Source organism: Podarcis cretensis (assembly GCF_951804945.1).
Source record: "Podarcis cretensis genome assembly, chromosome: 4".
NCBI classification, from domain to species: domain Eukaryota; kingdom Metazoa; phylum Chordata; class Lepidosauria; order Squamata; family Lacertidae; genus Podarcis; species Podarcis cretensis.
Genome location: NC_137173.1, coordinates 70365990 through 70379202, shown reverse-complemented (window position 1 = coordinate 70379202; position 13213 = coordinate 70365990). Strand labels below are relative to the sequence as shown.

The window sequence follows — 13213 nt, the reverse complement described above, 5'->3', positions numbered from 1 at the left end:
ATAGTAATAATCAGAAAAGATATCAAGGTGAAATTTTCAATAAAAATATCAACCAAATATAGTAATGGTGAAAAGGACATGTTAAAAAGTATTTAAATTAAGTCTTTTGGTATTATAAAGCCTTTATACAAATGTATGGGGCAACTACATGTAAAATACTGCATACAGTTCTTGCTCAACTCAACCTCAAAAAAAGGTTATTTGTAGAGCTGGAAAAGGTGTAGAAAAGTATCTAAAACTTTCATGAAGTACCAGATTATAAGGAAAAGCTAAGGTATTAGGACTTATGTATTTAGGTGAAAGGCAACTGGGACATAATATGAGTTTATGAAATTATTCATCATTAAGAGAAATTTGTCCATGGAGTTTTCTTGGCAGGGATACTGGAGTGGCTTGCCGGTTCCTCCTCCAGGTGGATCACGTTTGTCAAAACTCTCCACTATGACCTGTTCATCTTGGGTGCCCTGCTCGGCATAGTTCATAGCTTCTCTGAGTTATTCAAGCCCCTTCGCCACGGCAAGGCAGTGATCCATGAAGGGGCTTACAAATAGCGGGGGAGAGAAGGCAAGCAAAATGCGAGGGAGATAGTGAAAGATACAGGAAACTGAATGCAGATTTCCAAAAAATAGCAAGGAGAGACAAGAAGGCCTTCTTAAACGAGCAATGCAAAGAAATAGAGGAAAACAAGAATGGGAAGAACCAGAGATCTGTTCAAGAAAATTGGAGATATGAAAGGAACATTTCGTACAAAGATTACCATAATAAAGGACAAAAGTGGTAAGGACCTAACAGAAGCAGAAGACATCAAGAAGAGGTGGCAAGAATACACAGAGGAATTATACCAGAAAGATATGGATGGCTCGTACACCCCAGGTAGAGTGGTTGCTGACCTTGAGCCAGACATCCTGGAGAGTGAAGTCAAATGGGCCTTAGACAGCACTGCAAATAACAAGGCCAGTGGAAGTGATGGTATTCCAGCTGAACTATTTAAAATTTTAAAAGATGATGCTGTTAAGGTGCTACACTCAATATGCCAACAAGTTTGGAAAACTCAGCAGTGGCCAGAGGATTGGAGAAGATCAGTCTACATCCCAATCCCAAAGAAGGGCAGTGCCAAAGAATGCTCCAACTACCGCACAATTGCACTCATTTCACACGCTAGCAAGGTTATGCTGAAAATTCTACAAGGAAGGCTCAAGCAGTATGTGGATCGAGAACTCCCAGAAGTGCAAGCTGGATTTAGAAGAGGCAGAGGAACCAGAGACCAAATTGCAAACATGTGCTGGATTATGGAGAAAGCTAGAGAGTTCCAGAAAGACATTTACTTCTGCTTCATTGACTATGCAAAAGCCTTTGACTGTGTCGACCACAGCAAACTATGGCAAGTTCTAAAAGAAATGGGAGTGCCTGACCACCTCATCTGTCTCCTGAGAAATCTCTATGTGGGACAAGAAGCTACAGTTAGAACTGGATATGGAACAACTGATTGGTTCAAAATTGGGAAAGGAGTACGACAAGGCTGTATATTGTCTCCCTGCTTATTTAACTTATATACAGAATTCATCATGCGAAAGGCTGGGCTGGATGAATCCCATGCCGGAATTAAGATTGCCGTAAGAAATATCAACAACCTCAGATATGCAGATGACACAACCTTGATGGCAGAAAGTGAGGAGGAATTAAAGAACCTTTTATTGAGTGTGAAAGAGGAGAGCACAAAATATGGTCTGAAGCACAACATCAAAAAAACAAAGATCATGGCCACTGGTCCCATCACCTCCTGGCAAATAGAAAGGGAAGAAATGGAGGCAGTGAGAGATTTTACTTTCTTGGGCTCCATGATTACTGTAGATGGTGACAGCAGCCACGAAATTAAAAGACGCCTGCTTCTTGGGAGAAAAGCAATGACAAACCTAGACAGCATCATAAAAAGTAGAGACATCACCTTGCCAACAAAGGTCCGTATAGTAAAAGCCATGGTTTTCCCAGTAGTGATGTATGGAAGTGAAAGCTGGACCATCAAGACGGCTGATCGCCAAAGAATTGATGCTTTTGAATTATGGTGCTGGAGGAGACTCTTGAGAGTCCCATGGACTGCAAGAAGATCAAACCTCTCCATTCTTAAGGAAATCAGCCCTGAGTGCTCACTGGAAGGACAGATTGTGAAGCTGAGGCTCCAATACTTTGGCCACCTCATGAGAAGAGAAGACTCCCTGGAAAAGACCCTGATGTTGGGAAAGATGGCAGGCACAAGGAGAAGGGGATGACAGAGGACGAGATGGTTGGATAGTGTTCTCGAAGCCACCAGCATGAGTTTGACCAAACTGCGGGAGGCAGTGGAAGACAGGAGTGCCTGGCATGCTCTGGTCCAGGGGGTCACAAAGAGTCGGACACAACTAAATGACTAAACAACAACAAAGAGAAATTTCTCTCTCATAATACTAGAATTTTGGTCCACTAGATGAAATCGAATAACAATATTATCCATGTTTCCTCAAAAGTGAGACTCAGTGTTCAGTGTGGCTTGTTTCATGAATCTGAGGAAGTGGGCTGTAGTTCAAGAATGCTTGTGCCATAATGAAGTTGTTAGTCCCTTGCAACAAAAACTAGTCTAATATGGCTACCCCTCTGAAGACAGTCTTCAAAGTTATACATCCTACTTCTCCTGTGATATGAAAATGTTTGACAAACAAAACAAAATATTTCAATGCTTTCCCAAATTTCCACTTTTTCCCTAGGGATGAAACACACACACACACACACACACACACACACACACTGCTTTTACATGGCTTCAAAATTTCTGCAAGTTTTACATCTGTAAGTCCTAGAGCCATTTATTTCATACCTTTTCTCCAATCCCAATTACGGAGAGCAAGACATACAAAGGTTAGGGAAAACTGTGCAACTAGAGACATGGGAATGCTGTTTAAAAGTTTTACGCAGTAAATCTGTTACTTACTTTGAAATAGACTTGACTGTTAATTTGTCTACTGTCTCAAAGCACTGTCTGTCTTTAAATCTGTTTGATCAACTCTGCTTCGGCACTGATTGAACTACTGTTACATGGCACTTAATCAACTGCTTTATAGATGGCAAAGATTTACAGCTGATTAGCCAGCATAGTTCAGTTGCTTTTGCTAAAAGTTCTAGGAAATGATTGTTTTTGTGCCCAAATTGCTCAAAAGAATGGAAAAGGGGCTTGGTTAGAATCTGCAGTGTGAATATCCCAGATTCTCAACACAGTGCTCACTGAAGCAGATAAAGCCACATTAAAGGAGCATTTACTGCTTCAAAATGCCAGCCTTAATAAGTATCTTTTTGTGTGTGCTTTTTTAAAAGCCTTGGTACACCACTTTTCCCCACATCCCTTTATTGAGCAGACACACATATACTATAGCTGGAGATGTAAAACTAAGCCTCAGATGTTTCATTAGGAAAAAGCTACGAGGTTTACATTACTAGTCCTCAACAGTGGCACAATTCAGACGTTAGCAATGATTCTGTGTCCTTTGGAGCGAGGGAAAAGCAGTACTCAGCAATGAATACTTTATCTTTGGCAAGTTAAGTTCAACAAATCGGTTACAGACCAAGAATACAGTGATCAAAACAGGGACAAATAATTCAGTAGAAGAGAGAAGCAAGACACCCAGTGGTTTCCTCTGCAAAATATAATCTTAGTGGAAATTTGTATCAGTGAGTAAATGCAGGGTGTCACTAAACATGAAATGCAAATCCTTCTTAATGATAAATGGCCCCTTCTCCCCTCAATGGTTACAGAAACTGCAAGTATAAAGGGAATTACATACAACTAGCTCAGTTCTGACAGACACATCGTAATGTAAAAACACCCTATCCTTCAATACATCTGAAGCAAGTTCCTGTGTATTTACTGCAAGAAAGTACACTTGAAAGCATAGATTGCATCTGCATTTAACAAGGCGTTTTTAATGCAAAAGAAAATAACGTCTGAAACATAAAGAGCATTTAGAACTGGGAAAGAGCAGCTTTTAAAGGGTAGTTTAAAGCAGCTGTTTTTCAACATGGCCAGCTATTGTCTTTTGATAGATAGGCACAAGGCAGAAGGGTTTGAAACTGTTAAGCAAACAAGTGTTCTAATCACATCAACAGGATGCATGCTTCCACTTTTGAAGTCAGCCATCCATTGAAGGGGCTTAATGGTAACTTCTTTGTTAGCAATTGTTTCCAAAGTGGAGAGATTCTTGAAGAAAAATGCAGGAATCTTAATACTTATTGATATGGACAGGATTCTAAACTCTGGCTACTTGTACAAAAGGAATTCTGTAATGTGTTTTGTCAAATGTAAGGCAGGAATAGGAAACTTCTGCAGCTCCGGATGCTATTGGACCATTGCTCCCATCATTCTAGACTAGGGCAATGATGGAGTAAGTTTCCATGGTGCCTGGGGCAGGGCAAGGCACATAGGATGAACAGACTCCACCACACCCACACAGTCCTCGCCACTGCCAGAGGGACACTAACCTGATTCATCACTGCCTCTTGGCCTCCCTCCTCTCCAGCCTCCTCTTCTGCCTCTGCTTCTGGTCTGCTCTCTGCCACAGACTCTTCCTGCTCACTAAACCATGTTGCCTCTTCAGCTTCCAGCACCTCCTCCTCACCATCTGCTCCCTCTTCTTCCTCTGATCATTCATTATCATCATACCACCAATCTCCTGGCTCTGAGCCTTCTTGGGGGTTCCTCAACTGGTGCTTCCCTCCACTCCTCTGCATCCAGCCAATCCATGACACTTGGTAGCAACAGTTGAATGAGTCAACTACTGTGTGCATGTGGCCATTTTGCTAGTAGAAATATGCACAGGATCTATATCATTTGCTGCATTATAAATCCAGCTCTGCTACTTTGTAATTTATAAGCACCCCAAAACATTTTAACTCTTACAGATAAGAAATCCCTATATATAGCAAATTGCATGAGCAGTGACAAGTGAAGATAGGCTTGTAGAATGCAGTTTTCCTTTATGCAGGGGTGCCCAAACTTTTTTCAAAGAGGGCCAGATTTGATGAAGTGAACATGTGTCAGGACATACCAAAGTTGTTGAGCTTTTTTAGGATTTTATACCAGGACATTTACTGCCACGGGGGCCAGATCAAATTGACCAATGGGCCAGATTAGGCCCCCGAAATAGACTTTGGACGTGCCTGATTTAAGGTCATCGCGTGTATGGGAAAGGTAAGCAACATGCTTTCTTAGGTATATTTTTAAAGCTAAAACACATTCTAAGCAAATATACCCCAAGATATTCTAAGTAAAATGTGCCCTAACTTCAAATATCATCCATATTACCATAATTTTCATACATATTTTGTGAATATGCCACATTTTTAAATAAATCAGCATTTTTATTTTTATTAAGATACACCAGTAGAGGAAGCCATTCTCTTTCTTCTCTGTTGGTATAAAGCCTGATTTCAAAAGTAACTTATCCCACTTTCTCACAGGTAATACTTAAAACCATTGCTCTACTATAAAGTCACAACCTTGCATTATTTTTTTAAAATTTTAGAGCTGTGATGCAATTTTATAAACCATACAACAGCAACTCAGCATACTTTCCAAAAGAAAGGGCTGCTCGTAGAATTATATTTGTATTTTTTGTAATGAAATGTTCCCATTAGTCCTCAAATGCACACTAATATGTTTGATAGAAGTCTCCCAGCATGAAAACATAGAACACTTACCATAAGAATGACAGTACCATGGGGCAGGGCAAATCACAACATGATTTCAGGCTGAGTTTGATGCTGGAGGCACAAATGAAAACTGTGCACTTTTATTTCAGCGGACTTTGACAGATGGAAGGGTGCAGCAAATCTCTAATTGTTTAGATCATTAACTCATCTTTCCACCTGCATTCTCTCTGGGAAGAACCCAGTAGGAAGCCTGAAGAACAGCTCACAGCAGCATTTTGGAGTGTGAGCTATTCTACAAATAAATTGGTTTTTTTTCCCTGAAACATGATGTTTATCTGGCTGCTGTGTTTGTATCCTTAGTTAGCTTTTCTTTCACAAAATCCTCTCTGTTCTGAAGACTTCAGATGGCCTTTTGGCCTTGCCATTGGGTCAATCAATCAATGACTATTGTCAATGTATTGTCGGCACAGAGAAGAAAAAGGAAAAGAATACCAGATTGAGATTCATGGTGCGTCATGATGTATCACCACTTATTTCCAGCCCTTGTAAATGCCACTGAATAGGCATCCCTAAATTATGCTCTCTGGTCACTTAGTTTTCAACTGTGCTCAAACTGCAGTACTAGAATTCAAAGGTGTAGAATTATCAGTATTCAAAAATTACCTCAAAGTAGAATTTCCTTTCTCATAAAATGCTTGCACACTTAATTATGTTTGAAGTAATTCATCCCATCAGAAACATATCATCAGTGTTTATTCGCTATAATGGCCTGTTTCACACAGTAGGGTGGCCTTCTTGCGGTAGCCTGTTGCCTTCACAGAAGTCATTTATTCATATGATCAACTTAATATATGAGCTGGAAGTTTACAGTTCTCAGCTACTTCTGTCTCCTATGCACATTTCAAAGTGCCAGAGAAAGTTCTTGCAGCTGCAATTCTAAACTATAGGCTCATAAATTACGTTGCTGAAAGGAATGAGCAACCCTTGCTAGTGCTAAAATAAGAAAGTTAGCCCACTATGAACCACCCCTTAGTAGTAATGAATACTATTTAATAACAATTAATCAGAAGTATTTAAAAGCAGTTGGGGTCGTTCCCACCCATGTTGTTACACTGATTGCAAATTACAACAGCATGAAATTATATGAAGTTTATATATAACCAGCTTATTGTACTGAGGAAGACGTGATTTCTTCTGTTAACATATAGGGGGCTTTGGGGGATCCAAATGTGCTTGTGTACAGAAGCCTGTAGACAACCATGCAGGACAAAGGTATCTTATTAGAAACTGACAAACAGGGATGCACACTTAGATGTATTAATGGAGTGGACAGAATCAGCACAACTTGACACTTGTCAGGCAATGGATAATTAAGGAGGGATGATGGTTATGCAGATCTTTGAAGGTGATGACAAGAAGATTAAATCAACGGCGGTACATAATTGTGAATGAAAGGCCGGATTCAACGAAGAAGAAAAATCAAAGACAAGACTCAATGGAATAAAGTTTAGATTTAATTAACTCTTTTTCAGTTGATGTTTCATTAGACAAGATACAGATATCCTTGAGAACATTCAGCAGCCTACCATAATCCACAAACAATCCAACAGCAACAACTTCAGGGTTCTGATATTTGCTGTTAATGGGGAAAATTTGGGAAACCTGAAATAGTAGACCATACTGGTACAGAAGTTAAATTCTGACCTTCTTTTTCCCCCTAGGCATTGTTAACTGCCTTAACTAAGACTTGCCAAAAGTCTGGAACCAACATAACAGAAGGAAAAATGGAGCTTCAATGCACATTATATATTTATTTCCTAAAATTTATACACTGCTTGATTGTGAAAAACCTCAAAGCAATTCACAAAAAATAGCAGAATAGCATAGCCTCACATGGACCATAGCATGAGTCAGTCGCCACTTTTCTCCTCCAATGCAGAATCTGAATAAATGAATATCTTAGAACCAAAATTCATGTTGAAGTCGAGTTTAATGGATAGATTTACATGACCATTTGCTTCCTACTCTCTTCTGTGTCTTCTACCATGCTGCCCCTCTCTACAGCTATTGCCTCCTTATCCTTTCTTGGCCAATAAATTATACTAAAACTGGACTTCCCCATGGCAAGCAAACCCAGCCATACCACGTGAACCTACTGCATTAACCTTGCTGCATTAAGAACTGTGATACTGCAAATCTTCAGATTCTCAAATTAGGCACCAGAAACACATTCCAGGTCCGAGATGCACAACATTATGTAGGACAACCCCACCATACATTGTTCTATTTGTTTCAGCCACAAATCACTCACCACATAACAACTTCTTTTGGCAACAGCTCTATGGCTATGTTGTTTAAGGTGTACTGTTCACCCCACCCCTAGCAATGGTTCCTTTCCAGGACAGAGTTGGCACTACACAGATATTTGTCAGTAATCTTTTTTTACTTGTAAGGATGTTCACTAAGTATGTTCACATGGTCATCGTTAAGTGATCGAATCGCTCATTATTAAAAAGAAAAAGAAAAATCATCCCACCAGTGCCTAACAATACACTCGCTGCACAGAGAGGCATGGAGAGGTACCTTGATAAAATGGCCAAAAAAAAATTTGAGAGCCACTAGAAGTCCTATTCCGTGATTAACCATGAAACACGTGTGCCACAAGAGCTAGCAATTGCCAGAAACCAGCATTCTTGTTATTTCCTAACTAGATACCAACCAAAACAAAATTAAAAAATTCCTTCCAGTAGCACCTTAAAGACCAACTAGGTTAGTACTTGGTATGAGCTTTCGTGTGCATGCACACTTCTTCAGATACACTGAAACAGAAGTCACCAGACCCTTCTATATAGTGAGAAGGTGGGGAGGGGTATTACTCAGAAGGGTGGTGGGATTGGGTGATTGGCAGATAGCTGTGATGAGCCTGTTGACGACTCTTAAAGACTGCAATAGGTCTTACAGGAAAAAGCAAGGGGTGAGAAGGTGAAAAATGGCTTTGTCATGTATAATGAGATAAGAATCCAATGTCTTTGTTCAGACCAGGTCTCTCCATGGTTTTAAGTTTGGTAATAAGTTGCAATTCTATTTCTGAAATTCCTTTGTAATAGAACAGCTACTTTGAGATCTTGTATAGAATGTCCTGGGAGATTGAAGTGTTCTCCTACTGGTTTCTCTGTCTTGTGGTTCCTGATGTCGGATTTATGTCCGTTTATTCTTTGGCGTAAGGTTTGGCCTGTTTGTTCAATATAGAGAGCTGAAGGACACTGTTGGAATTTGATGGCATAATAGACTGGAAAGAGAAGCTGGAAATAGAAATAGACTGGAAAGAGAAGCTGCTGAATTGCAACTTATTACCAAACTTAAAACCATGGAGAGACCTGGTCTGAACAAAGACATTGGATTCTTATCTCATTATACATGACAAAGCCATTTTTCACCTTCTCACCCCTTGCTTTTTCCTGTAAGACCTATTGCAGTCGTTAAGAGTCGTCAACAGGCTCATCACAGCTACCTGCCAATCACCCAATCCCACCACCCTTCTGAGTAATACCCCTCCCCATCTTCTCACTATATAGAAGGGTCTGGTGACTTCTGTTTCAGTGTATCTGAAGAAGTGTGCATGCACACGAAAGCTCATACCAAGTACTAACCTAGTTGGTCTTTAAGGTGCTACTGGAAGGAATTTTTTTATTTTGTTTTGACTATGGCAGACCAACACGGCTACCTATCTGTAACTAGATACCAACCCATATAAATAAATATACTGTATAGCACAGAAGAGGGTAAAGGGCTCAAGCTCTCCTACACACACCCCATACACAAACAAGTACCAATCCTGATTGGGCATTCAGTGCTGGCTATTTCTGAATGAAAAATGATGAATTCAGGGGCAATGAATATGCTTACATTTAATGTAGTCTGCCGCTCACATTTTAACCAATTTTGTGGCAATTTAACCTAAAGAGAGAAAGTGAGTGTGTGGGTGTGTCAGAGAGAGGGAGAGAAAGATAGAGGGGGTGGAGTGACAGAGAATATGCAGAACAAAACAATATTGAAGAACAGATGACTGTATGAAATCGTTTTCATTGTTTCATTATGGTTTTGTTTTCAGGTTTGGGTCATAACAACCTATTCATGTCAACATTAATTACCAACAGCAGTCATGAGACAGTGACAGGCTTTGTTGCCCTTTGTTGGTTTTTATGAAGTTTAGTAGTCCTAATTTAAAGAGTCGCTTGTGAACATCACATGGGAAATAGCTTGATGGATGTTCCTTATTTCACAGCACAACTGCATCACTCAAGCAATGGAGGAGACACCAGAGTTAAACATTATTTCTTAAAAGAAATCCTGTATCTGTACAGAAATTCTATAAAGGACATGACAACTAATCCCAAACTAAATTAAGTAATTGTGAAATTTGGAGGATTACCTCCCTAACTGACCCTTTATGTGGAGGACTCTTACCAACATCCATCTTACATGAGGACTATAACTGCTTCCTTAATCCTCTAATTTCTTCTGCTACCAGCCATTTCTGGTAATATCGTATTTCCCAAATGACACATAAACAGTAACAGGCGTAAGACAGATAAACAAGGAGGCTTACTTTAAAGGTTAAGCAAATATATTATTTATTCAATCAATACTAGTAGCAGACAGCTTGGTGAGGAAGCGGTGTTCACCTGACCTCCAGTCAGTCATGTCACTGCTGCTCACTAGGTGGTGGAAGGAACAAGGTCGGTGCAATACAAGTGCAACAGCAGGAGCAACAGAACAGCACAGTGCAAATGGACTGTGTAGCCAATCCACTGATCCCACAAGTGCATTTGCACCACACCAACCTCGCCCCTCCTCCTCTACCTCCCTATTAGCAGCAAAATCTTCCAGAAGACAGGTGAACACAGTCATGCCACCCAGCTGTCCACTGCTGAATTGTATTTACAGGATTATATGATTTAGCGGGTTAGATAGAATTACTATACTTGCATTCTTGCTTGTATAGTAGCTATTCCGTTAAACCAGTTCCTCTTCTAATCAAAACAAATAGCCCTTCTCCCAACTTCTCCTCCAGTTAGCACTCATAGAAGTCTAATCTGAAGTCTTCCTGCTGGTCAGGAACTCACAAAGAAAACATCACAGAAAAGGTATTTCAGTTGCACGCACAGACACACACACCAGCTTATTGAGATTCACTGTTGTTGAGAAATCCATGTACCTTTTTGTTTCAAATGGAATGTCTCAATTCATAAAACAGGGCAGTTCTTCACTGAATATCACTCCTTACAGCACCTCAGAGCTTCTGGGATTTTGGTCCCCACTTAATATAAATTCTACAGAAAGTCAACTACGTATTAAATATAGATCTCAGCATATTACAGTGCATGTCCTTGTACCATTATGAAATCATGGAAATTTTGGCTAAATACTGTTTTACCTACCATTTTTCTACAACACTGGTTTAATAGTTTAGAAGGTAAAATTCTAAAGCAGGGAATAGACGCTATCCGCATTGTATGGGAATGAAAAGAGCAGTCAGTGGCTAAGCCCTGTGGTTCCACTCTGACCCTCTAAAGCTGAATAATAATTGTTGCTTCTCTCCAGGCAACTTAGCAAGATGCTTTTCCAATAGAATCAAATACTTATTAGCTCACTTGCACTCTAATCTTTCAAGGGTCAAAGAATCAACACACACACACAAAGACAACAGTAAGACCAGCTGAAAGCCCCAAAGAAATTAAATTACTGAATAGCATAAAATATATAATCTCAGGGAAAAGCACTTCTCCTTTCTTGAACAAGAATTGCTTGTAGAATAAATATTAAGTACATTTTAGGTCATGTAAAATTAACTGGCACAATCCAGCTCTAATAAAGCAACTGTAAAACCCCACAGGGTGGTATCCAACTACTAAGTCATACTCAGAATATGCTCAATGACTTGGTTTGCATGTTGTCTTACTGTTCAGCACAAATAAGATAGCTCCTGGAGCTTTGCTTCTCCCTGGCCTTTTGAGCTCCAAGCAGCAGCTAAGTCATGGTTTGGTTTGGTGTGTTGTCCAAGGCTATTTCCTCCTTAACCATCATTTGTAATTGGGTTCAGATGTCACGCCAAGCAAAACATTGGCCAAAGGGGCTGCTATCTCCTCCTCAAGAGCCAGCCTTTTTGCACTAAACTATAGTTTGGGCTTAGTATGAAATGTGAAATCAAGCTATTGAGCTCTGTTATATTAATGGGTCTACTCTGAGTATGACTAACACTGGATATTGCCCATTAATTACAAACAGAAGAGAGCCAAGATGTTTAATTGAAGTAAATGGAACAGGGAAGCAGTTGCGTCACAAGGTGGGGGCAAGGGGGTGATTCACCCCGAGTTCCACGTCTGGGAGGGTGACAAGAAGACACCACATGGGGTGCTTGCCCTGCCGCCCCAGCCGCATGTGAAGGATCCTCCATTCATGGCTGTAGCCACGAGCAGAAGTTCCCGCCACTGTCCGTACAGCGTTTGAGTGGCGCTGGCGGCAAACAGCTACGTACAATGCATGTGCAGTGTCGCACGCATGTGCTGTATGTAGTGACGCCACACATGCACTGTACATAGAGGTTTGCCACCGGTGCCGTTGGAGCACCATACAGACCACGGTGGGATCCCTCTTCCCTGGCTCACCATAAGCAGCTCCTGCTTTGCCGCTTTACAGTGAGCCAGGGAGGGGTGGACAGGAGCCACAGCTCCCCATCCCTCCCTCCCTGGCTTGCTGAGCGGCAAAGCGTGAGCCGCTTACAACGAGCCATGGGCCCCCCTCCCAGCCTCCCTCCCTCCCTGGCTCACTGTAAGCGGCTCCTACTTTGCCACTTTACAGTGAACTGGGGAGGGAGGGAGGAGGACAGACGGATAGGAGTCGTGGCTCCCGAGAGGACAAGCTTCACAGCTTTGCCAGCGCCCCAGCAAAGCGGCATAGCTCCCCACTTCCCCGATGGCTTGGGTTACTTTAGAGTTGTGGGGGTGGGGCGCAGAGGCGTAGGAAAGGGGGCAGACATTTTGCACCCACCCACGACTTCCAAGCCTACCCCAAGCTGTCGATGGGGGGGGAGAGGGTGACCAAAAATTTTTTCGCACCGGGTACCACCTGGGCTTGCTATGCCTCTGCAGGAAAGTTCTTACAGGGCAGAATAGAAGAAGAAGAAGAAGAAGAAGAAGAAGAAGAAGAAGAAGAAGAAGAAGAAGAAGAAGAAGAAGAAGAAGAAGAAGAAGAAGCTACCACAAAGTTTTAATATACAGCAAGTGCATATATTCATTGTTAACAACATTTTAAGAGTTTTGTTGTATGCGAAGAAAATGGAAATAAATGCATTGTAGTGCTTAGAACAAAATGAAATGTATAGCAATCCATAAACAATAAAGTACAATGATGGATAACATTTTTGTACTATATCTTTGAGAGAGAGAGAGGAAGTTTCATACCTTTGAACACTGTTTGTGATTCTGGCACCAGACTAAGGAACCATTATTCTGGGGGAGAGAAAAAAAAGTAGAAGTAT

The 13213-nt window shown here is 41.0% G+C and overlaps 1 protein-coding gene across 1 annotated transcript in view; it reads right to left on the bottom strand.

Moving 5' to 3' along the window:
• The window catches only part of ANOS1 (anosmin 1), a 91648-nt gene that overhangs the window by 62938 nt on the left and 15497 nt on the right, over positions 1-13213 (bottom strand). Inside the window, exon 2 of the mRNA XM_079972687.1 lies at positions 13137-13184. Coding sequence (XP_079828813.1) covers positions 13137-13184 — 48 coding nt within the window. The remainder of the gene's footprint in view (positions 1-13136; positions 13185-13213) is intronic.